Raw genomic sequence first — 27,154 nt, 5'->3', positions numbered from 1 at the left:
CAACCCTGTGACGTCAGGCATCAGATGTGACAACTATAATTGTGAACATGCAGACACTGAACAAACCAAATGAACAAAAACCAAAAAAACCCTTAAACCAAATTAACCAACAGGAACCTCCGTCATCCACATAGTCGAGCAGTGTAACATTAAATACAGCATGTAAAAAACAAAAACAGTAGGAAAAAAAAGGTGTATTATAGAAAATTATATTATTACAGTATATATATATATATATATATGTATATGTGTGTGTGTGTGTGTGTGTGTGTGTGTGTGTGTGTGTGTGTGTCTGTTGACCTGTAAAGATTTTTAAAAAATAAACCAGAAAACACCCAGAAAAGTGTAAGCTTTGATGTAAACTTGTAAAAACAACCCTGTGATCATGTGGCTAAAGAAAAAGCTCTGATATGTGAATTAACCCCCAACCTTTCATTCATTCAAGCGAACATCACGAGAGCCGTTTTAAACAGCAGACGGGGAGAGTTGGGTGTTTCTCAGCAGTGCTGCCGTAAATGTCAGAGATTCTGGAGAGGATAAAGGGAGTCGCTAAGCTGCAAACGTCTTACCACCTCCTTGCCGGGTCCTTGATCCACGTATAACATGCTGCTGATGAGGCTGAGAGGTGGCTTGGGATGTCAATATCCAAGAGTGGAATAAAGGTTTGTTTGGGGTGGAGTGGGGAGTTTTTCTTTTTTTTTATTAAATCCCAGTGAGAGCAACACATGTACACAGTGTGACTGGGTTCTTGTTTCTCAATAGCCGTCCTTCTGAGTGATCATATGATCCTGGATCCTCTGCAGCATCTCCTGCATCCGCCGCAGCTGGAAGAAGAGAGCAGAGAGAGGAGACGGGTGTTAGTGTGATACGTTTGAATGCGACGCATCCACTTTCATAGCGGTGTGAAGTGTAAGGGGGATTTCATGGAAGCTATTCATTTACGCACGGCTGCACAGGCAACAAATCAATAAACGCCCGGGAGATGGGCTTGTTCTCCCCAAACCACGTGACATGTGCTGAATGGCAGCAGGGAAACAAGGCTCCCTCCATCTGCTGCTTCACTCTGGACTACAGAGTATCTGTTATCACAGAAGCAGCACTTTAGGATATTAAAATCACTAGTATCAGTCAGCTACTCAATCACCTAATCATGTTGAGTGAGTCCCCCCCCCTATCAGATTTGTTTGAAATAAGCAGGTAACACAGGTGTTATACAGCTCCTGTTCACCTGGAGATGTTTGTCCAGCTGCTGCTGTGTGTGGGTTGGCTATAACACCCGTGGGCAAAGATGTATATTGAGCTAATTTGGTGTTACTGCGTTGCTTCATGTTGATCAGACAGAAAATGTAAAATAAACAAATGAGGGGAAAAAATAAGACTCTTTATTTAATGAAATAAATAGATTTTGCACGGTCTGGTGTTGCAGAGGGAAGGGGGCTGGTATTGACATAGCTTATTTAACTCATTATGATTGCAGAACAACATTAAAACCATATACAACCGTCTATTCCTGAGACTCAAAACAGTCATTAACAAGGCAACAGTCTAGCATCTACAAACCCAAAATAAAAAGGAATCTATAAGGAAGGTTTCTTTTCACAACAGTAATATTTATAACTTAACTTTGCAAAAAAAAGTAAGGAAATTTGGGTTTGGTTGATTATTTCTGTGTTGCAACGATGCTGCTTGGTAATAAATCTTACACTGAGGGAATGCCTGTTTATTTCCTGTTAAATGGTGTCACATTTGTAATGAAAATACATCTGTGGGTTGAGCAGCGGATTTAAGCATGTGGGTTATGTGCATTAAAAACATTCTCTGCCACAGAGATGATTAATTCTGCTATTGACTCTTGTTTTGAGCTTCTGACACCATGACTGGCCTTCACCATCAGGCTCCTTTGCACCAGTGTCTGCAACATGTGCAGACACTGGTGCAGACACTATTCTCTAAGATGACAATCCCCCCACCCCCACAGAGAAGACTTTATCAGAGACTACCTCCAGATTTTGGGAGTGGAGAGGATGAAATGGCCCACCTTCCGTCCTGACCTTACCCCTGATCCCAAAAACCTGTAAGTGGCATGTTTGCGGGATCAGCTTGGGCCATAATGACCAACATAACATTGGCTGATTTGGGACAAATACTGATTGAAGAACAGGATGTGACCAAACTGGAGACTAGCATGAGGAGGAGGGTGCCAGGTCATTGGGGTTGTATTAAACAATTAAAGTATGTTTTGTTTCTTCAGACTTAAATAATCTAATCCATTAAATTACACCAAACAAGAGTCAATATCATAGCTGTTTGGCATTGGCAGTGAAGTTTTTCATGGGCTCAACTCTGCTGCATGACTGACAAATGCATAAGATATAAGGATACAAGGTTTACTACCTGGAAGCATTGTTACAACAAAGAAGCAATCAACCAAACACAAATTTCCCTACTTTTTTTATGCTACTTTACTTCCACTAAACATCACAGTATTGCACAGCATGTAGCCCTTTAAATACCCACTAACAAGGTTTTTTCTGTCAGTCTTAACACTTTCCCATCATTATCCTTCCCACCTTCTCTGACCTGCCATGCACAGATGTTATGAGCTCAGGTGCAGGAACACATGTTACATTCAGCTTTTCTTTCTTTAATCCTGAGAAGGTTCATCCTGAAACTCTGGATGATGGCGTGGTTATAAACATCCTGGTGCTTCCAGAGAGTGTAAGGGGCAATCTCTTTTCCTAGTCACAGTTTAAAGCTCCAAAAGGCTACAGGTTTACTCTATAATTAAACCAGTTCCTGTTTATGAGACTGTTTTCTTGTGAGTTTCACAAAACGTGATCTGACTGGACTTAAAAAAAATGTTTTTGGGTAAACACATCATCTGTGAGCTAAAGATACTCAGAGAGCTTCATCGCCTTTGTGATCTGAGTGCCTCTCTGGGCTGGGCTGACGGTCTGAGTGCTCGTGGTGATCAAAATTGTGGGCAGAGTCATGCTCGTGGTCGTGATGCGACTCCAGTTCGTGGTCGGCGTGCCGTACCTCCTCATCTTTCTCTCTGATGAGCTTTTCCGTCTCGGTCTCGGCCACTCCGGGCACCACTGGGATGGGGAAGTCTGTGCCGCTCTCCCGGGTTAGCTTACTGCAGAGAGACACACGTTTTGGGAAAGTTCACAGAGTTTACTACAAAGTGAGAACACAGACCAATGTAAATAAGCCTGTGATGTCTAATCAGCTGCCGACAAACATTGTTAAGACACTACACCAGACACGTCAGAGCAAACCCATCAAATACCTCAAGAATATATGAAGGTCACACATTTTTTTAATCACATTCTCCTTCTCAAAACAACAATATTCTAACACTGTTATAATTCATCTTGATTTTTCTTGTGCCATATTTCTTTCATCTCACTAAAACTTATTTCTCCCGTCCTTCAGCGTGAGCATACTTGCGGTTGCGCTCCTTGACGACCATGCGGGTCATGCTCTGGATGCACTGAGCTCTGTAGTTCTCGTAGTGAGTCTCTCGGGTCACGTCCTTGAGATCTTGCATGTGCGTGCGAACGAGCATGTTCCTCAGCTTCACGAAATCGCAGTGTGCTGGGTTTTCCACTGCAGACCACAGAGTGAGGATCAACTACACACTCAATACTTATACACGTTCACTGTCAACTTTTTTAATGGTACATCTATACAGAAAGCATTTTAGTATGTATGATTTTGAGGTCTTTGTTTAGGGGAACATGTGAGGTCAAGGTTACCTTCTACAATACCCCAGGGGTACAGACGGCCTCGCACCCTCTTCCCTTTGGCCTCCACCACGGTGTTGCTGCCTATTACTGCAAAGGGGATGCTTTCCTAAAGGGGTCAAGATAAAGATCGTAATATTAAAAGCATGTTATGGTCATAAAGATCACATCTGGCTGGGCAGGGTGTGAACACATCTGTATTAAAAAAACAACAACAGACCAGTTATATCCCTTTCCTCTTAAATGTCTTCGTCCTTTCTTGTGCAAGACCTTTTTTCCCCCCTTTTTAAACCTGATCTTTACGTAATCCAACAAGAGGTAGAATTCCATAAACCTCAAAGTTATTGATTTGATTGTAATCATACTGACATGACCGTAGCATATGTAGTCGACTGGACCATGAACTTAAGATAAAGCTTCGCATTAACTTTGCCTAGAGCACTGTGAGTGTATAGGGCAGTATAGGGCATAGATAAATATGATATCAATAAATATATTATATGTTTTTAAGATTTTCCTCATGTCACATACTTACATTGTTCAAAATGTGACATCTAACAAATTTGTTACATTATTGCAATTATTGCTGTTCCAGTAAATAAACCAGTATTTAGATCTTTATCATAGCGTTAGAATGAAACGCTGTGTTGATATGATAAATTAAATTACACGTAGTAATAAAATTATTAAAGACGTGTCACATGGTCAAACAAGCGCTGCAGGCCTGGCAAAACCAGCCTGTATGACACAGAAAATATATCCTATACTTACTAAAATTAAAATATATGAAATGCATCATAATTAAGAAGTAATTCTGATTTTCTTGATAGTTATTGTTTATTGACCAAAGTAAAGACCTGTGTGTTGAGCAGGGGTTTTGCTAGTAGTGATAACTTTTGCTTTTATTTCCACCGACTGTGTGCTTAGTACCACCTTACAATACGGGAAGTGTAGAGGAGGCTGATTCATCAACACTTAAATCCACCAGGTCTGACTATATAGTCTGTTCATTCATTTTAATGTCAATTCTTATTAATATTAAATTTGTTTGCAGCACAATTTGTTTTGAATGACAATGATTTGACTCTCAGCATTCTGCTTTCAGCTGAGTTTAGTGTACTAAACACAAATACTTGGATGAAGAAAAGAAAGAAAGGAGATCACTGATCACCTTCAGCTCATGGTCTTGTTGCTTGAAATCTTCATCTTCATCAGAGTCGCAGTCGGGGAACTGGTATATCTTTATACCGTACTGCTCAATCTCCTCTCTGATCTGCAAAGAAAAACAGTGGAAAAACATGTCTGATGTCAAAGTGTGAATAACGTCCTCTGTGAGGATACAAGTAAAACACTCTGCGGCGTATACACAGATTGATTCGTGGGATGAAACATGCAGTCGCCTTGCCTTAATTTTCTTTTTCTTCACTTCACCAGGGGTGAGTGTGTCTGCTTTGGCCAAGACTGGGACAATGTTGACCTTCTCATGGAGAGCCTTCATAAATTCCACATCCAGAGGTCGGAGGCTGGAAGAGATGAGGCAAAACATACCAAGAAAGGATAATGAGACACTTATTATTTATTAGGATAGTGTAGAGTAGACAAGAGAGTGGGCATTTTCAAAAAAGGTGAGTCACCTGAAAGCAGGCCACTGCAATAAGGACTACAGCTTTCAGCACATGAGGAACACAAACTTTATTTTAGGGGTTCTCTGAGTTTTTATGGCCGGGTCGGTGTTTGTAGAGTGTAGTTTCTTCAGAGAATGATGGTTTGCGCACGTTTATCGCTAACCATTAGTGAGGTTGGAGTTACATTCCTGGGCAAAAAGTTATCAATCATTGTCAGGAAGGTTTAGTTTGCTAATGATGACTAATTGAAGAAAAATACTTCCCGAGTCACATTCTGGGCTTCCCTATCATGGTTTAACATAAACTGTGGCTGAATGAAATATACAAGCCATGCGCTTTTTCCATGTTGCCTTCACAGGCCACAGAAAACTTCAAAAAGGGCCACCACTGATGATTTACTGTTAGACAAGTTTAAACTGGGGTTGATAATCATTAACTGTTAGATCATTTTGTGCCAATAAACTCCATTTAGATTTGAAAGCGTTTCATAAATGCTCATGAATTGCTGGCAATCAGGATCAGGCAACAACAGACTTACCTGCCGATCCACATCTAGATTTCTCCACTCTAAGCTTTCCTGCATCAAGTCTTATCTGTAGTTCAAAATTAAAGGTGCTAGTTTATCTCAGAGATTTAGCATGTGACCACATGCCATACAGCTGAAATGCATCAGTCTGGGTTGGAGTCCTTCCCCTCCTCTCTCTCTCTCTCCCCCTCCCCCCCATCTAATGCTGCACTATCAAATGACAGCAAAAATGTACAACCCCCTCCCCCCGAAAAAAACTTGAAGCATAAGATGATGTCTCTGGCTGCATGGCACACTGGCCGACCAATCGGTGGCAGCAGACACTTGCTCACCAACAGAGGGAGCCGTTTCTCCATGGCTGTCACGCTGAAAATGCTCTGCAGCATTACTTGAATTTTATGGTATTCTGGCTCCTTGATGAACACAGATCTGGATGCGCACAAATGTGCTGAGAGGTACCACAGCAGCACAAACAATTGATTAGTGTAAAATCACTGCAGCAGATGTAAAGTTATCCAAGGGCAGCTGAGAGGTGCTTTATCTCTGGGAAAGATGCTGGGCATCAACAATTTAAGAGGCTGTGTGTTTACTCACACTGTGAGTAAACACCGATCCACTAGATACGTGTGGAAGATATCACGTGTGCGCTCAGGACGATGGCTGCGATAAACATGTGATCAGAGATCACGAGGAAAAGTGTAGTTAATGGTCCCATTATCACTTCTGAACATTGCACGTGATAATGTGCTGCAGCAGAAACAACTTAATCTTCCATATTTTTAGAACTAATAATAAAGAGAGGACGAGCAGGCTGAGTTAGCTGTAGCTTTGTCATACCCGTGACCGAAGGGTGAGATGAAATAGAGGCAGCAGTGTACGCGGTTGTCCTGGATGTTCTTGCGATTGAGGCCACTCTCATCCCTGAAGTACTGCTCGAACTGCTGGTCAATGTAGTCAGCCACTGACTTCCAGCTAAAGCAGAAACACACAGGGGCGTTCAGTCTCTGAGGCAAAGTGTAACAGCTGACCGTGTAACTCAGATTCACTCAGGGTTATCTGATGCGTTAAACATGTCTGTACCATTCAGTGTTGTTCACAGCGTCCCCAAACCCAGGGGTATCCACAATGGTGAGTTTCAATTTGACACCTTTCTCCTCTATATCCACCGTGTGTTTGGTGATTTCTACCGTTTGTGTGATTCTCTCTAGGATAGAAAAAAAGAAGTAAACAGCCCTCAGCCATTACATAATGTAGTACAGCAAATTTTAAAACAAATAATCACACGCACCTTCTGCATTGAGCAGCTTCCTATCTTTGTACAGATCTGTGAGAAACAGACTGTTGACCAGGGTGGACTTTCCCAGGCCAGATTCACCTTCAAACAAAGAACAACAAAGAAGAAAAGACAGTCTTTTTAAAACAAACACGGTCTTAAGCTCAAATAGCAGCTAATGCTAAAACGAGGATTTACCTGCTACCATGAGCGTGAAGTCAAATCCTTTCTTGACAGACTTGCGGTGCACCTGGTTTGGCAGCGTTGCGAAACCCACGTACTCCTTGTCCTGGTCCTACAAATGCACAAAAAGATAAAAATGGAATAAGGAAACAGAGGCTGTGTACACCATGGTTTCTTTTTTCAAACCTGATATCGGCTTTTTGAAATATTTTGGCATTGTTGTCCCATTTGCAGTATTTCGACAGCAATAACGGCAACAGCACAAAACCCAAAAAAACAAACAAACCCAAACAACAGTAAAACAAGGTATGAAATGTATCAGCATGTTACAGCACACGGGCTGTGCTGACCCCTCTTTGGGGCTTCCTGACGCCTTGTATTACCTCGCTACTGTCGTATGGGTCAAATCGAACCCAGGGGCTCTTTGGCCTGGAGGGACTGACGGGGGACGGCAAGTCAAACTCCACGCTTCGGCTTTGTGGCAAACCGGAGTCTGAACCCGAATCTGACTGGGCCCTGCCGGCCACGGGGGGCCGCAAATATGACGGGGTGTGGGGGCGGTCATTGCCCTCGGCCTGCCTGTCCGCATCATGAGCCTCGGGGTCATGATGGTGGTGATGCTTGTGATGGCGGAGACCGTGCCCACCATGATGTTGAGGGTCCTGCATAATGTTTTCCACTTCTGAGTCATCTGAATGGCTTGAGGGCTGGAGAGAAGCGAAGGTCGTGGGGGGGCGGGAGGGATGACGAGGCGAACAGGAAAAAAAGAAATACGGTGGAGGGAAAAGAGGAACGTTAGAGCACCAATGTAGAGGGGGAGGTATGGAGATCCAGAGGGTAGAAAGTTTTAGAAAATCAACTTAAAGTTTTATGGTGAGGGATTTAAGACACAGCAACAAAGAGATCTTTCATATCTGACAACTCAAAACTGTTAGTATACCTAGCTGAAGGCCAGTGGGTAACACATGAGATTTGTACATTAATGTGGATGAGCCTTTAACTATTCATTGGAAACAGGATACATGTTAGGGACTTTACAGCTGGTGGATCACCTTCTATTATAAATGAGGAGAAGTCATGTTAGAGCTGAACACTGCAGCCAAGTTGTTTTATGAAACTAACAATGAATGAACTCCAATACTGTGTTTACATTTACTCTCCTTTAAGAGTGATCGGTAACATTAAAGACAAGGACTGTTTTAGACATCAGGTATTTTACTCTTCATTATTAATGCAATCTTTAAAAGTGTAAATTTTCTGTAAGAGGACACGCAGCTATGGACTCTAGTTACAGTTACTAAAGTCTCCCTGATAGATAAATAATGGAGTGGAATTCAGCAAGCAACACGGCCACTCAAATTCAGCTGTGAGCACACACTGTGACACAGTTTTAAATTTAAATTTAGACCCTAAAGAGATAAATTCATGTCTAATCCTTAGCTTAAGCGCATAAAAACTACAGACTTTGACGGCAGAAATCAGCTGAAGATGGGCAGTAACAGAAAAATATATATATATTTGGGGGGGGGGGGTCACCGGTACCTGTTCATGGTGATCATGATCATGGTGTCTGCTCTGATTAGGGGAAGCTGGACAGGAGTCTTGTTCATCTGATGAAGAGGAATGCTCGTGGTCACTGTCCTCCATTGCAACTGGGGCTAAAGCGCACTCTGTGATCTTGAATCCGAAGGGCGCACGCGTGTGGTGAGGTTTATCGGGGAATAGAACAACAGGGAGGTTGAAGAAGAGGATGGAGAAGGGCCAACAAAGAGCCTCGCAGATCCACGCATGAACCACAAGGAGGACATGAGGAGTACAGGTAAGATGGATAAAGACGAGGAAGAAGACGACAAAAAAATTAAAAAAGCTAATGAATAAAAGAACATACCATTTACAGCAGAAATGGTATGATGCATGTAATAATATAACAAGGGACTGAACATTAGATATATGCTATAAATTAATATGCGTCTGTATACATTTGATTGCAAAATCAAAACATATATAGGATGAGCTCAACAGGGACAGGAATTAATAAGCATTTGCTTCCTTATTATTTTTTTTTCCCCAAACAGGAATTGCTCAATATTTTCAACATGATATCTTTCTTTGATATCATGTTCATTCATTTTAAAAAAAAAAAATGTATTAACTCTCGTTATGCGTTTCAAAATAAAGATTTGATACAGATCAGGTTATGTTCACTCCTCTTGTTCTGGTGCCATTTTCCTATTCATGCTCCCAGCTACAGTTACTATTGCAAAAGCTAACTACAAGTTTGACAGCAAGTAAAGTCTGTGCCAATTTCTTTCCAGTTTAATTTTGATTAAAAAAAGCTTAGCATGTAATCTTTTTGGTGTTTCCACATGGTTAGGTGCTCCACCTGTGACCTACAGCTCTAATATGATTGGGATTTAGAGCTTAAGGGCAGAGGAAACAGTGATAGTTTCACCGATTGGGAAATCGGTGACCTGCTTTCCTGATGCACAACCAAAGCCCTAAGATCAATGTCCAGCATGGTGGGTTCTGTGTCCTACATAAAATAAAGTGTCAATCACCGACATTTTGCTTTGGATTACAAATCCACAGAAGTGCATCAAACAGACTCCCACTACTTTTTTTTTTGCTTAAATATGAAAAAAGCTTCAAAGCGACTTTTAGATGTATCATCTGGAATATCACACTAAAACAACTCAAGGGACTACAGGAATAAAAATCAAAGAACAAACTAATTATCAAACATATTCTCAGTAAAGTGGATAAAAGCACGTTCACCCGTTCTCACCTCCTTTCTTTCGATGCCTCACCTGTGTCTAAAACCCTCTTCTTTTTACTTCTTAAAAACTGCTCCTCGTACAAAGTCCAGCAGGACTCGGAAAGCAAAGAGCAGCGGCTCCAGCATTTATACAACTCCACACTAGAGGACACAGTGCCCTTCAGCTCCATTGAGCTGGTCGGCACCCCGGGGAGCTGATCAGTGGCATTGATGAGGTGCACGTCAGCGCTGACAGGCATCACCAACCCAGACATAGACTACATCCATCAAATCTACTTAACTTTGGGGCTGCACAGCTCCATGTCGTGCACAATTATACGCAAACTGTGAGTTTGACGTCTTCTGCTGTTTCACCGTTTTGCCTGACAATTCATATTGACACCAGCAAACAGCCTAATCTGATGAGTTGAACCTGATAACAAAGCAAAAAGATAAGGAAACACTGATAGCAGCATTAGAGCAGAAAACATGATGCTACTTTGTCACTGTGTTGTACGGTGTGTGGACTGATGTTATAACATGAAGACAAATACTGTGCATATTTTGCAGGGCCCATTCTTAACCTTTGCCACTCACAGCTAATGTCTGTACTCCATAAGCCTACAATGACAGTTCCTGTGACAATAAAATATGTCAAGAGCAGAAGTATCCTCACAAAAGACTTACAGGAACTGCTCAGGGTTTGCAGTGTGACATCAAATTCAATTCTAATAATGATCGGTTCAGCCAGAGAGGATCTGAGGCCAAATTTCCTCTCATTCTGTTTGGGAGCTCGAGTACTAAAGGAGGTGACCAAAGTCAGATATTTAGGTTACATCATCAGGAACAATCACTGTGATGATAATTAGAGCCTGACAGCTATTGATACCAAAACCAATCTCTACATTTGGTGATTTAAAAACAGGATAAAGTCATATACTAATGTGCAATGCTGATATACTACCCCAAATGTGTATATTGTACAGCTGGTGTTAAAATCGGTCCTAGTGGTGTATTTAGACTAAAACTAAAATGAAAAAGAATAATGACTTTAATAATAATGACTTACAAGTCTCTGTCTAGAGAAAAGGCTCTGCAGAGGACCATCACCACCTGACTGTCAGCTTGGCTATCGCTGACCATTTGAGTTGTCTACTTAGAGTTAGGACTGTAGAACTATACAACATCCACAGACACACATATACTCTGCACATATTCAAAAGAGACATCAGGGCCTCAAATGCTCTTCTTTCTCTCCCTTAAAAATTTCAGAATGCAGAAAATGACTGACTTAAAGAACAGCTTGGAATAAAGAGTATCACAAAGGTAACCACCAAATGTTTCCACCAGATCACACGAGGTGAAGCCGAGCTGCTTACTGCCTCATTATAAACATAACTGCCGGCAATGCTGATGAATTCACTAATTAAGCTAACAAATGAATTAATTATAAACTATTTATCTGCCAAGGCACTTGTCTTCACGTACCACATTAAGCATTTAGGAGAACTCCTCATTTATAAGCAAATTTATTCAGCTCCCCGTTTCAAACTCTGCAGTTTGCATCGTCTTTACGGGAGACATCATCGTGTCTGGGAATCACACAGTTACTGTACACATTTCCTATTCCTTTTCTGTTGTATGCACATATTTCAGAAACTTACATGTTACCTTTTTGTGTAGTGTGTCTGTGTCTTCATTCCTTTCTACTTTTGCAGCATTCCTGAAGTTGACCCCAACTTCAGAGCTTGGTTACAGATTTCTTCTCTAAGCCAAACATACTCTCAGTTTACCCCTTCTTTAAAAGCAGCCGAGATAGCAGGCATTACTGAATGCAGGTAGGGGATTTGTCTTCCTCTAAGCACTAAAGCAGCTTTGTACAGCAAACTGATGAGGTTCAAACAGGTTCAAATTCTTTCTCTCACACCAAAGCAGCCATCAGGCCATTCCTCCGCTGTGTTCTCGGCCCTGATATTTAAGAATTTAGAGCCGAAAAGGTCTTAAGAAAGGAATGCCACAGGAAATTGTGTTTGGGTTTTGTTTTTTTCATTTTTTAATATACCTAAGGAAACATTAATTTTCTCTTTTATTCAGCTGGAAGAAAAAACAGCAGACTATAAGTCAAGAACAATTACAACTATTCTGTGTTCCTAGTATGCATAAAGTAGGAAAAGGGATATTGGGGAATTATTAAGGCAGAGTTCAACATAGGCGAGACATTTAGGCTGATTTTACTGGAGTTCCATTTTCCACATGCAAACATTTCCACTAACTTTAAAAAACCATTCAAGTATCTCCTGACACATTAATCTTGGGCTTAAATGCATTCCCACTAAAATGCACTTCAGCACAACTTGCTCAGCGCCATCTTTCCAATTCAGTTTGGGTGGAAAGCAAAGCCTGTAAACCTGCACTTTAATGGTTACTGTGAACAGGCTGAACAATTCAAATATGAGCAAATGTTCTGAGATCAGCAAAAGCTCCTTTTAACAAGATTTACCATCATATATTTCTTAAAGTTGGCTTCTCCAAGCCAAAAGAAAGGCAATTTCCAGTCCCGAGCCAATAAAAAATGAAAGTCAGGCTATTGTGAGTCATGCAGATAAATCAATATGCTAATGAAACACATGATTGACTACGGATAGAAAGATTAGTGCTGCTCTCATGAGCAATACAAACACAGAAAAGCCATACAACTTACACAGCTCTAGATTTAAAGTTTAGAAAGAGACCCCAACAAAAGTTTAAAAAAGAAAAAGAAAAAAAAAGCCCCCAATCTTGTGTAAGATTTACAGAAGTGTCCCCTAATCCCGATTTCTCCAATATTAACTGATGACGTGAAAACAATCTTCTTTAACTAGAATGAAACCTGATGGGCTTTGACATCTATGTCACATTTTTCCATTTTGGTCCCACACAGTCTCCCACTGGAATGAGTCTCCACTGAGACCTGAACCAATTATAATTTCCATAACTGGCTCAGGGTGAGTTCATCGAGAAAATAAGCAACCAATCGCTAGAGAATCCACGCAGAGTTTGACGAGAGATAAAACAGAACAGATAAACTGCCAACTGGGTGAAACCATGGTGTAGCTGGTTCTGATCCAAAGTGGTACCGTGAGGATCGGAAGCACAAAGCCCCAGCTGGAAATCAGGAACACCAATGCCCAAGAAGTAGTGCCAAACAGGCCTTCATAACACAACAGTCCATATGGCTTTTGAGACTTCCTCACATTATTCAAAAATGCTTTAAAGACTTCCTCATATTACTCAAAAACATTCATCTACATTTTCTACATAGCAAAACAAAGGAGGGAGGGAAAATTAATCACTGGTATGTGGACACAAACATTTTGCCTCTGGAACGGACATATTTTACTTTGTCAACAGCTGCGTCTTTGTCATTTCCTGCAACACTGATAAAAATGCACTTATGATGTTCGCCTGAAGCGTTTTGTTTGCCATGTGAAATTAGTAAGAAGTGGGGTTAAAGTAACAATTTTAGGTCTTTGTTGCATATACAGTCCACAAAGATGGATTAAATAATCTTAATGATATTTAATAAGCAGTCTAAGAGGCAAGTGGTAGGTTTCTGCACAGCTACTGAGATGAATAATACTAGCCTTTGAAGTTCTTTCCAGTCCTTTATCAAGAAGACCACTGTTGGAAAAAACAACCTCTCAAGTATGTGTGGCATTTATTACGATGGGAGTAAAATCTTTATGCTAAGCGGTGCAGTCCCTGAGAAACAATTGGAGGACATGAAACCTAGCCAAACACAAACAAGTTGTGCGGCTGACTGTGCTGCTTTGTTACTTTTGGATCAAGATGGTGGGTTTGGCTGGCACAGCGCTGATGGACGGTGATATGTTGCATTAAATGCTGCTCTCAGGGGAAAAGCCCTCTTCAAATGTACGACATGGGAAATGCAATCAGAAGCTGCCAAAAGTCATAAAGAAGCCGGGCAGCGTGTTGTTATTCACAGTCCGTGATGAAAGCACATTTCAGCTCGGTAGGAAATGCAGTTGACAGAGTCGTATATAATCCAGCTACAATAATTACTGCACTATTATTCACTTCATGCTAAATCATTTTTGCTTGACATAAGGTGCCACGGTTGGCACGAATTCTCTCTCTACTGTATGCCGGCAGACGGAGCATGATTATTATTATTTCATACACACTGTATTGATATTATGCTCCTCCTAGATTTTAGTGTTTCCACTCACAACAAAAGTCACCTCAAGGTGCTTTATGCTGTCAGATGAGAGAAAAAACCCAACAGTAAGACAATCCACTTTGAGCAACCACTTGACAACAGTGGGGAGGAAGAACTCTCTTATCAGGAAAACAAAAACCTCTGAGAGAACCAGATTCTGTGAGGGGTAGCCATCTATTCTGATGAGTTGGGGTGGAGAAAAAGAGTAGACAGCAAAGGAAAGCATAGAGAGCTATTACAGACAAACAGAAACTATGTGAGAGAGTAGAAAAAATTAATGACAAACAGCAGTAAAACAAGAGAGTGGAGTGGGTCTCCTACCAATCGGAATCAGTGGATTGCCTCCCCAGCTACTCTCCCATGTGAGAGTATCCTTGAGTAGTGAGAGTTCGAATGTTAGATACAGCACATGCATGAATGGTTGTTTGATTCGGCAAATGAGGCTTATAGTCAGGGGTGCACATAAGTGGTCCACGGGTGCGCATTTGCTGTCAAAAATAAAAGACGCGCACCAGATAAGAAGTTGCAACGCGCGTTTGCGTACATATAAAAAGGCACTGTTTTTGTCCGCTAGAGTGGGATTTTCACGGCATATTCCGCACCACATCTCTGTGCGTTCATCATTTGTTTGAAGCCAGCTCACATCCTGCAACCACTTTTCCGAGAATACGTGCTTCTTTTGCAGTTCGGACTCCTTCTGACATTTGTTTGGAGGTGGAGGAACACCAAAGTAATTGCTTAAAGGAGCTTGCTTCTTTGGCATCTTTAAGAGTTCTAAACAAATGTCTGTCCTCCTCCAGAAAATCTTATGTACGCAAACGCGCGTTGCAACTTCTTATCTGGTGCGCGTCTTTTATTTTGACAGCGAATGCGCACCTGCGGACCACTTACGTGCACCCCTGACTATAGTAAAGAGTTCTTGGAGTTCAGCTGCAGCAGAAAAGTTGAACATAAGTACCACAACATTTCACATGTTAGAGTGGAGAAGAAGTGCTCACTGCCATCATGGGAAGTTCCATCCACTGCCTAGGCCTTAATAGTTGTTATTACAAGAAGCAATCCACTAGTCGCACATTGCTTTGTCACGGACACCTCAGTTACCTAGGTATCAAAAAGGAAAATTTAAAGTCTAACATTAAAAATAGAGAGAGTATCTGTCTCCAAAAGCCAAACTGGGAGAGCGACAGTTGAAGGCTGTGTCTCCCAGTCTACTTTTAGAAACTCTAGGAACAACAAATAAGCCTGCAGTGTGAGAGTGAAGTGCTCTACTGGGACAATATGATAGTTTGTGATACCCAAAAGATCTCACAGAGCCTGATCCTTCAGGACCATCCCTGTGAGATGAAGGATTTATATTCAGTGAAAATCAGCCAGTACGAGAAAACTATTACTTCTATTTTGGATGAGTTGAAGGCTTTTCAGGGAGCTTTTAGCTGTTCATTAGGTAAAATACTACCGCCTAGAAGTAACAAACTTGTGGACTAGCTTTTCAGCATCACTCAGGAGACAGGATGTTTATAGTTTTAGCAGTATTGTGCAGATAAAAGGAGGCAGTTAGACATTTGTTTAAGGTGCCGGTTGAAGGAGATATCCAAGACTCCAAGAAAAATGAGATGTCATGAATATAAAAGCTGCATTTATACTAATAAAGCATGATTATATATGCTTTCACAGCATTAACAACACTGTGTGTATTCCTCTTTACAATCTTAATGTTGTGGAATAGAGAGGCTGAATCCCAGTAAGGTTTCCCCTTGTGATGAGGCCAGTAGCAGGTGGTGAAGGGAGCCATGTGTGTGCCGTGTGAATACTGTGGTTGTTTGGATAGTTATAGCGGCGCTCTGTGTGAAGCTGGCTCAGTTCAGAGAGAGAGAGAGAGACAGAAATAGTCCAACTCACCACACTCTCCCACAGCTATAGAGCCCATACAAATATTCACACGACCACAAATATTCACTGCTACACACAAAAAATTATGTTTTTATCATTTCCTACTCCAAGTCAAAAGAATACAAAAAGATAGCAGAACCCTAATCAGGTGTTTCCTCTTCCTCAAATGTATTTCTGTCACAGTAAAGCACCAGGAAACGACGTCTTCCTCCATCTGAGACTCGCTTACAAACGCGCTCAGTGCATTAAGCCATCACATCTGATCAATGCATGTGTCAATCAGGGTTAGCGTTTTAACTTCTTAGAGATGTGCACAAAGGAAAAGCGAAAACCAAACAGATACTCCAGCAGCTTAGCATAAAACCACCATTAGCTGAGAAAAAGAACAAGCCTGGTCACATGCATTCATGTGAACGGTCCAGCTCCCACAAGGTTTCATGAGGATAATCTGAATGCGGCCAAAATCAAACACATGTACAGAGAGAACCTGCAACCACATGTAGGAAACTCAAAAGAAAAAACAAAACACCAAGAGTGAGTCACAAGCAGCCGCTAAATGCTGGGTCAGCAAGAAGAAAAGCAGCAAACACATACCCCTCCATCACTGTTTGCTTCTGAATTTGCTGCCATATTATATCTTCAGTACCAGTGGTATTCCTTGAGGCTCTCAGCTTAAATTGCACAGAAACCAGTGAAGAGATGTCACTTAGCTTCTGGGCCCCCATTCGCGTTACATAAGTGCATCAACTTTCCCTGCAATCAAGTGGCATACAAAGTTCCTCCTGCACATGTCCAACATCTTTATCAAACAGGTAAACCTTCAATCTATGCCTTCTCTGCATCTGGAGCTTTTTCCAGAGCTCCACCCAGCTCTCCCCTTTCTGACCAATCTGCAGCTGTTATGCAGATAAGCAGCAGCAATTGAGCTTGTGTGTGCGCGCACCTCTGTTCTGCCTTCAGAAGAAACACTTGTTCTGCAGGGAGACCAAAGACGCTGGCCCTGCAAGCCATGCAACAAGCAACTCATGCCCTCATTCCTAAACCCACAACACGCGTGCGATTAACACATAACACAAACACACACACACGAAATATCTGCCGCCAACAGAAAACACATGTGAGAAATAATTCTGTGAATAATTCAAACTATCACTGGGAGAATCTGGTTTTGCAAGAACCTGGGATGAAGCATCAGAAGATAACAGCACTGTGCAGTTAAACTCTTACAATGGCCTTTACATCCAGTCCAGACCTCCCAGCTGGCAGTACCAGGACCAGAGCGGCACGAGGAGAAAGAGAGAGAAAGTGTGTCTATGAGGGGGAGGAGAGGTAGTGTGTGGCCTACATGCTACAAATAATCTTTTTTTATCTAATACACACTTCGTCTGCCCCCCCCCGCCCCCCCACACACACACTCTTACTTAAGTGGACCACAGCTCAAAGCTTTTCCATTAATCTCAGAGGTTCCCTGTGTTTTGCACAGTCTTACAATATTCACTCATTCTTAAAGGATTTTGTGATTACCATGTTGGGTTCTGAACAAGGGTGAATGAACTCAAGTGTTCTGTGGTTTGTTTGTTTTTTAAATTTAAATCATAAAGCTAAAAACCAGTTTAAAAAAAACCCCACAATATGATGGTGATTCTGTGATCTACCAGCATGTTACAGTAACGAAACATAACCGGAAACAAAAAAAAAAGAAAAAGAAAAATATAAAAGCTCAGCTTGCGTCTGGGCTGAGATCTAATCTTCAGCTTTTTAGGGGAGAACAAAAACAGGAGCAGAATTCAGCTGAGAGTTCATTGGGAGGAAGAGCTAAATGTAACACGATCCCAATCTTAATAGCTTTTGATGCAAGTGTGCCAACTTATACAGCCGTAATAACTACCATAAGCAGAAGCAATGCAAATAGAATCAGGTCAACAGACGTGCCAGTCTAAGAAACCACACAGTAGGCAAATCTCACTTAAACATCTATTAAATGTGACACATGTTCAGGACTGGCCTGGATGAGAAACACAGGCTTATAGACAGGAGATATTACTTCCTGTAAGGAAAGATAGTGTCTGGGGAGACAACTGCTGCCTTGCTTTAATCCTCTCTGGCTGCATCACATCATGAGGGTGATTATCGTGGACTGTCTGAAAGGGCTGACTGTGCCCAAGGGACCGTCAGCTTTAGATATAGTGCAAACACATGCACATACCTGTATGATGGACTACACACACACACACACCCACGCTCGAGTCAAACAGTAGAGTCTACAGTGCTGTGAGGATCACACTGCCTCTCATAATTAAAATGTCTCCCCGTACATGTTTACACTGCAGGGTTGGCTTGGGGCCAGCAGGGCTGGAATGAGTTTCTTGATAAAACTATTTGGTCCAGTAAGCTACACCATATTTTATTATCTCAAAATGTCAAAGACAGAGCCAATTCATCAGTCTGCTCAACAAATTATCATCTCTATGACTTTGTGTTGCATGTATGTGCTGAATTTCTCTCACACAGAGGACGCACTGTGGGACGGTGGAGGGAGGGCAGTGCCACCTGCTGCTCATGACTGGAAACGGCTTGATAGGAGTTAATGGGTGTCACGGATGGTACTGTAAGTGTAGTATGTGCATGGGTCATGGGGCTTTTCCACGGCAGAAAGGGTGACTTTCGAAAGCAGGTAAGGCGCTGAGGTTAAAAAGGTCTATTCAAAGTACCAGAGGCATTTAAATAAAGTAGATTAACCAAATAAAGCCAGCTGTGAGGCATGGAAAGAGGTTTTTTTGGTTTTAATAGAAAATATAATGGAATTAAAAACAAAAAACTTAAAAACAGGCCTGTAATATCAACATTAGCAGTCTTTCAGCAGGTCATCTCATGGCCAAATGTCAGAAAGTCCCAAAAAAGCAATCTGCATGCTCGTGCTCATGAACGCAGACTGTTGTTTGTTAGCGGGGACCTACAGTGGGGCAAAAAAGTATTTAGTCAGCCACCGATTGTGCAAGTTCCCCCACCTAAAATGATGACAGAGGTCAGTAATTTGCACCAGAGGTACACTTCAACTGTGAGAGACAGAATGTGAGAAAAAAAATCCATGAATCCACATGGTAGGATTTGTAAAGAATTTATTCGTAAATCAGGGTGGGAAAAAAAGTATTTGGTCAATAACAAAAATACAACTCAATACTTTGTAACATAACCTTTGTTGGCAATAACAGAGGTCAAACGTTTACTATAGGTCTTTACCAGGTTTGCACACACAGTAGCTGGTATTTTGGCCCATTCCTCCATGCAGATCTTCTCGAGAGCAGTGATGTTTTGGGGCTGTCGCCGAGCAACACGGACTTTCAACTCCCGCCACAGATTTTCTATGGGGTTGAGGTCTGGAGACTGGCTAGGCCACTCCAGGACTTTCAAATGCTTCTTACGGAGCCACTCCTTTGTTGCCCGGGCGGTGTGTTTTGGATAATTGTCATGTTGGAAGACCCAGCCTCGTTTCATCTTCAAAGTTCTCACTGATGGAAGGAGGTTTTGGCTCAAAATCTCACGATACATGGCCCCATTCATTCTGTCCTTAACACGGATCAGTCACCCTGTCCCCTTGGCAGAAAAACAGCCCCATAGCATGATGTTTCCACCCCCATGCTTCACAGTAGGTATGGTGTTCTTGGGATGCAACTCAGTATTCTTCTTCCTCCAAACACGACGAGTTGAGTTTATACCAAAAAGTTCTACTTTGGTTTCATCTGACCACATGACATTCTCCCAATCCTCTGCTGTATCATCCATGTGCTCTCTGGCAAACTTCAGACGGGCCTGGACATGCACTGGCTTCAGCAGCGGAACACGTCTGGCACTGCGGGATTTGATTCCCTGCCGTTGTAGTGTGTTACTGATGGTGACCTTTGTTACTTTGGTCCCAGCTCTCTGCAGGTCATTCACCAGGTCCCCCCGTGTGGTTCTGGGATCTTTGCTCACCGTTCTCATGATCATTTTGACCCCACGGGATGAGATCTTGCGTGGAGCCCCAGATCGAGGGAGATTATCAGTGGTCTTGTATGTCTTCCATTTTCTGATGATTGCTCCCACAGTTGATTTTTTCACACCAAGCTGCTTGCCTATTGTAGATTCACTCTTCCCAGTCTGGTGCAGGTCTACAATACTTTTCCTGGTGTCCTTCGAAAGCTCTTTGGTCTTGGCCATGGCGGAGTTTGGAGTCTGTTTGAGGCTGTGGACAGGTGTCTTTTATACAGATGATGAGTTCAAACAGGTGCCATTCATACAGGTAACGAGTGGGGGACAGAAAAGCTTCTTACAGAAGACGTTACAGGTCTGTGAGAGCCAGAGATTTTCCTTGTTTGAGGTGACCAAATACTTATTTTCCACCCTAATTTACGAATAAATTCTTTACAAATCCTACCATGTGAATTCATGGATTTTTTTTCACATTCTGTCTCTCACAGTTGAAGTGTACCTCAGGTGCAAATTACTGACCTCTGTCATCATTTTAAGTGGGGGAACTTGCACAATCGGTGGCTGACTAAATACTTTTTTGCCCCACTGTAGCTGTCATACACTCCCTGGACAGGTTGCAATCTGTTGCAGGACTAACTCACAGAGACAGACAACCATTCACGCTCATGATAATTCATGGCATATTTTAAAATAGCGCAATAAAAATGAGAGAAATAATCCAGGTATGACCAACTGTGGTCTTTTTCATAAGCGGTGACATGATCCATGACACCACTGACCTGCAAACGTTTTGTCTATTAAAACAAGAAAATATATACATTTCATCGCCATGGACACAAATCAGTGCACACTTGAGTGGACAGATGAAAATGATGAGAATAATGAAATACTGTTGCCAAGAAACACAAATCACTGGATTTAAAGACTGTGTAGCAGCTTCATTTAATGGCATTTGGGCAAGACTTTGTAAACATATACTGCACAAACGAGCCCCGAACTTGAGACAAACAGTCCTGCCTTTGGCTGCAGCAGAGTACTTCGTGCATGCAAAGCAAGGAAAGAATGGAAACCTGTGTTTTTAGACGCAGACAGGAAACATGCAGCACAAAACTTGTAACTTGATATAGAAGTTCGCCTGAGCTTCCCTAAAAGAAACTGGATAAAAAGCCCTAGAAGGTAGCACAGTAACACGAAATACACTCTGACACCCTTTGAAGCAGATATCCAGCATCTATGCAGGAACCTAAATATTGTTCCACAACAGGCATCAACAAGGAAACGCTAGATTTGCTGAACTTAGACTTCCTACACTTCCTCCTCCATTCAGTTAAGGATCTTTATCTGACACAGAGACATTCCTGTTGGAAAAAGAGCTAAAGCATTTTTCTCACTTTGTTTTTTTCACCCTTCCTTAAAAGAGGCAAGGTGCAACAAAGGCTCATGAAGGGGGGAGGGAGGTGGAGATTTCTCTTGGGTGACATTACAGGAATTCCATTGTTACATTCAATCTAAATCGCAGCATTCATCTGAAGGGTTACACCACTTCGGGATGGACTCAGCCGGCATCTCTGCTCGCTCACAGCAGCTCGGCCTGCAGAGAGTGCGATTTCCAGCTGGTGCAAAATCTGTCTCAGGATCAAGATGTCTCAATATCTCAGTTTTATTCTTTTCTCCCATTTCGCTTATTTCCCAGGAGAGAGCTACAAAACAACTGCACAAAGAACCAGAGGGAGGAAAACAGCATTAAATAAGAGCAATTACAGTCATATAAAATGTAGTCTCAATTGCAGGGTATTTGACCAGGTCTGTTTGTAATCTTTTCTAACAGCTTGAAGAGACTGAACTGCATCATTACCATCAGTGTAGATGCTACAGTATAATGTAATCTGGTTAAACGGAGAAAGAATCGGTACAAATATCAAGCAGATTTACAGCTTATCAAAATTAGCTACATACAAAAAGGCTAAAGCTACACTTCAAAGAACAACAAAAGGGTCTGCTTTCCCCTCAACTGAGTAATTATACTTTTTTTTTTAACTACCTTTGGCAGAAAACTGTACATTTTAATGAGCTGCACTGTTTATTCTTAGTATTATTTCAAATGAGGGCATGGAAAGGAGAAGTCGCAATGCAAACTGCATGACTTGAGTCCAGCATGTTGTTTATTTTAACTGGTGTGGAGAAAAACACCTGTGAAATAAACAAAAACAAACAAAAAAGGGCCAACATCTGCCGGGTGGTGAACTCTGTGTGCCCTGGAGAAAGGAAGCTGGTGGGTTTGTTGTGCGGCCTCGCTTGTGCTACACTGAATTCCAGCCCGTCTAGCTCCCACATTACACGAACACAAAAACCACCTTGTGTGATTTTTGGCTCCTGCTGGGTCTTATCACAACGCTACTGGAGTCTGGAGTCGGAGCCACAGATCTGCTGAAACACTGTTGGCATTGTGTCTAGGACAGATTCAATAAGAGAAATTGCATCAGTGTCTGGACTGGGTTCCCAACCTTCCCAAAGGTGGAAATCAAATGGAAACACCAAGTAGCTTAACTATTCCCAGATTCATTACTATTTTAGTAAAAACCCTGGAGCAGGCAGCGCTGGAGGTTGATTATTCATTACATCATGTGCAGTATGAATAAAACAGTTAAGAGACTGAAGTGTAACTGTGCACTACAGGCAAAATGCTTTCCCAGGAAATAATCTGTGGTTCACTTTAACAGCCTGCTCTTTTACTGCTAAGTTAAATTATGCTTATAGTTTGTAGAATTTGAGCTTGTTTTCCCAAAGTTTTGTTGAAAGTCAAAACGTATAACTCAAACCAGCAGCCACTGGTGGATAGTAAACACTGAGGTAGGAGCAAATTTTATTTTCGAGTCCCAAGAAAGTAAAGTGGAATTGATTTGAAACGATCATTTGCTGTAACTGACCTTTATGAAGATACATTACTGTGGAAAAGTCTCAGGCCACAGGTCAAATGGTCTTGAGCAATAGTTCTGCAGACTTTCCGAAATTCTTAACATTTTACTTTGAACGCTGACTGTGCTTCCACTAGTTTTCAGTCCGGTCCTTGTGCCTGACCCTTTTCAGAGGATCAAAGGAAATGTTGTTGTTCCCACATGCAAAGATCAAATTTGAAATTTGTAACTTTAGACACTTTGTTACTAGCAGCCTGTCACACAATCACATATGAAATAAATGGGAACACGTTATCAAAATCTCGAACGATAGCAGTTTGCCTGGCATAAAATAGTATTTTTGCACCAACAAGGTGATTCCCAAAGAGCTATTAGCCAAAACCTTAGCATGTCTCAGCAGATGTGCAATGTTAAAAAAAAAAGAGAAAAAAGAGAGGAAACTAGACAGCTGTCTAGAACAGATGAACAGAAAAATGATCCATCAGCTGTTCAGCAAGGCCTCATCAGAAATGAACTTGGTGGAAATATGGCGATCAAGAACTCATTCATAAGGAATTGAAACAGACAGAAAAAGCTAAGGTTTGCCAAATTCCAGAAGAAGGCGGCCTTAAAAATCAGTGACAACAAGTCTGATGGAGTCACGAGTCCAAATGTTTTTGCTTAAATTGTTTTCAATAGGTACAGAGGAGGTCAGGTGGAGGCTCTGTTATGGTTTCGAGCTGCATTTCAGTCACTGGTGTTGGGAATCTTGTCAGAATTGATGAAATTATGAATGCTGAAACATGCATGCCTGCACACATGTATACATGCGGTTATATACTATGGTCTAAGGTCTGCTATTGGGGAATTTATGGTGAGGTGACGAGTAAAAGTTTGTTGGTCAGCAAATAACAATATTGCAAAAAACTTTCAAACTACAGTGCCAATGTCACAAATTCAGCTTTGCAGTAGTACAGTACTCATACATTCACACCAACACTATACAGAACCACAGTGCTTTGTTGAAGTGAGAAAACTTTTAAAAGTGTTATCAAGCAGACGCAGTCTGGGTATGTGAGAGAATCAAAGAAAGCGCTACTTTAGAAATCCTATCCTGGAAATATCCTTTGGTTTGTAGACCTTTTTGGACTTACTCAGGAGATAAATATACTATAACGTAATAGTTTTTATCTCAAAATAGAGCAGCTCAAATAGGTGCTCAATAGTGCAAAGTTACCTTGATTTTCTTCCCAGATGTTCTGAGCTTCCTGAGGTCTTCTCCCTGCTGACTGAGCTGTTTATCTTATACAGCAAAGATCGTTATGCTCCTATAACAGGACTGATTGACAAGCTGAACCTGTGACTGATACTCCAGACACTCCACATGAGGCATGATAGGATTAAGAAGCTGCCAGCATATAAAATAGCTCAACTCTGTCTTCTGATTGATCTTTAAGTTTTAAGATAAAAATGACCTCCTCATTCAAGCTAAAAGCTGTTATAAAACTGCAGAGTCATGCTGGAAATCACAGTGGTTATGTCTGAGCCTTTAAAACAGCCAATCAGATGGAACTGATTTCTAATAATCTAAAGAGTCTAATAAGCAGTGTGTCTGTAAAAACAGATTTATGTTTAGACAAGGTCAGAATAACAGTAAGTTAAGATGATTCTGCTAATTTGCACTATGAACTCACATGTGTGTCAATCCACAACTTGTATCCTCACCAGATGGCATCGGTGGCTCGGGTGGTGCCTGACTTGCCTGGGCTCCAACATGAACTACACATAATTGTCCCCTTCCTCCTTCTCTTTCCATCTGTTCTCATTCTCACGGATGTAATCCGCTTCTCTAATCTTGATGCCCAAACACACCAAGAACCACAAAAAACACGCAAACCTCAACACAAACGGGTCAACTTGCCAACTGACTCATCTGTGACGCCAGAGATGGAGCTCAAACATACGTTGTGCTGACTAACGAGCATTCAAACCTTCACAGGAAACTCACACTCCACTGGCACGTACTTTTTTAACCTCTTGTTTACAGATGTCGGTCTTGCCAGCAGCACGGCTGGCAGCCAGGAGCACACAGATAAAAAGAGCCACTACTGTACGTCCACGTGACCTCAGTATCAACACTACAGTGAACACATCAATCTGAAGACATGCACATTACTAAAAGCACAGTTCTCACAGTAAAAGCTCCTGACTGGGTTCAGAGGACACTGTCAATGTCAACAACAGATTACCAGGAGCTCTGAGACAGAGGGGATGTGCTGTCTAACGGAGCTTATTTCACTTCTCATCACAATGCAGATGACGGATGACACGCTACACTTACCATTCTGCAGATGGCCAAGTCGTGCGCGCACACACGTAAAACGGACCCAGCAGAGAACAGCGATCAGCCACGAGTGGCTCCAGAACCTGCACGTACAAACCTTTTTTGCTTCCAGTTTCTGCAGAGCTACACAGTCTTAGAGCCAGACATTATTAACGTGAGGGTGCACACAGACGCTTGCCGTACCACGGGCTTGGCTGTCGGTGACAATGCAAAACGAGCAGCAGCAGGACAGATCTGCTGTGAGTGTGAGTGTCCGGCAGAAAGAAAGCACAGTGGGAGCTGGGTTAAAAAACACCAGTCTGCAAAGCATTAAACATTAAGAGCTTTTGATGTAAGTGTGTTGGACATTCATTTAACCCACATGTTCCATTTCAGGTGCAGGATGGAGAGGTTGCATGTGGCATGCAGACATAACCAACTAGATTTTAACATGTTTCAGTAGCCTGCAGTGTCTGCTTTTCTTTTTGTGACCAAGATGTAAAATATGATTACATATAAAGGATGTTCTTACTGTGTTAGGTGATCATTATTAAACAACTAATACAATTATTAATAATAAACACAACAAATAACAAACCACTTATCATATTTCTCCTGTCTAATATTTGATCCCCATATTAAACATGGCTAAAGTTAAAAAAACAACAACAACATCAATGTACATTCAAATAATCCCTGCGAGTCAAGGTTGAGGCTTCAGATTGCTTCAAACACCAGGTTTCAAACAGATTTTTTTATTCTCTTGGCTCTGGATGATGTCATAGAGAGGGGATTTTGCTAATATGGCACTTCTGTTAATATTCAGTCCTTCTGTTTGTGGAGGGCAGCCAATGAGAAGAAAGTTAGCTTAACAGAGGAGGAACTAAATGACTTGTTTCAGACAAATTATGAACTGATGGGCTGCAGCAAGGCCCAGTATAACAAAGAAGAATTATTTTGAACTGTGGATCATGCAAAGCTACTTTAGCAGACTCAAACAAAGTAAATATGGAGTTGGAGATTAGCATAACAAGTCCACTTTATGTACTGAGGTGCAGAGGATTCAGAGCGTTTGCCTCCAATTTGTTTATTATTGGCACCTGGTGCTCAGGGCAGTGTGTTCGGGCCCATTCAAAATGGCATGATGAGACTTATTTAGGGTGTAGCCTGCTCCTTCACTTACACAAAATCATCGCTTGGCCCATAATCTGGTTTTTCTTTAGCGGGGAAAAAAAAAAAGAAAAAAAAAAAAAAGGATTACTATACATTTTACTTGTTCCTGAATGAGCTAACGATTTAATGGTTGAACAACAACACCATATTGTGGGCACTTGTGTGTTGTGATTTTTGTCTTGGTTTTAGAATTGTTACAGTTCTAATGAGCACAGTAGTTCATTAGGGCTCATAGGATGAGTTAAACAGACTGATGTTGCTGTGTCAATGTTACCCTTCTGTCTTGGCCATATTTTCATTTCTACAAACTCAGCATTGCTTAAATATTCGATGAATATTTCCCAGAGCTTTACTGTTCAATTATCTATGAAGCACTAAAACAGCACACCAACTGCAGAAGAGCACTGCTTAGGCTTTCTGGAGAGTGCTGCACCACTCTTGCACACTGAAGGTTGTGTGGCACATGGTGTATGTCACAAGTGCTCACACCTAAAATAAATGAGGTGTCAAAAGGAAATGGCACAAACTCAGCAACACCCTGCCGGGTATCAGTGTGAAGTTTAACGAAGAACCCG

The 27,154-nt window shown here is 41.7% G+C and overlaps 1 protein-coding gene across 5 annotated transcripts; it reads right to left on the bottom strand.

The window, feature by feature from the left end:
* Positions 1 to 237: 237 nt before the first annotated feature.
* septin4b (septin 4b) lies at positions 238 to 25,447 on the bottom strand. 5 transcript variants are annotated; one of them, XM_080288980.1, is made up of 13 exons: positions 10,142 to 10,272; positions 8,899 to 9,033; positions 7,740 to 8,063; positions 7,372 to 7,468; positions 7,189 to 7,275; positions 6,981 to 7,104; positions 6,738 to 6,872; positions 5,155 to 5,272; positions 4,921 to 5,022; positions 3,762 to 3,858; positions 3,450 to 3,612; positions 3,040 to 3,139; positions 238 to 824 (listed from the first exon to the last, which is right to left on the bottom strand). In XM_080288980.1, the coding sequence occupies exons 2-13, from the start codon at positions 9,001 to 9,003 to the stop codon at positions 756 to 758; spliced, it is 1,521 nt and encodes a 506-aa protein (XP_080145106.1). In that variant the 5' UTR covers positions 9,004 to 9,033; positions 10,142 to 10,272; the 3' UTR covers positions 238 to 755. The 5 variants fall into 5 exon arrangements, with proteins under 5 accessions (XP_080145106.1, XP_080145108.1, XP_080145107.1 ...); XM_026191911.2 differs by lacking the exon at positions 238 to 824 and having other exon boundaries at positions 2,752 to 3,139; XM_026191913.2 differs by lacking the exon at positions 238 to 824 and having other exon boundaries at positions 2,752 to 3,139; positions 10,164 to 10,264.
* Positions 25,448 to 27,154: the final 1,707 nt, after the last annotated feature.

The sequence above is a fragment of the Astatotilapia calliptera genome, chromosome 14 (assembly GCF_964374335.1).
Source record: "Astatotilapia calliptera chromosome 14, fAstCal68.1, whole genome shotgun sequence".
NCBI lineage: Eukaryota > Metazoa > Chordata > Actinopteri > Cichliformes > Cichlidae > Astatotilapia > Astatotilapia calliptera.
This window is presented reverse-complemented; position numbering and strand designations above follow the sequence as displayed.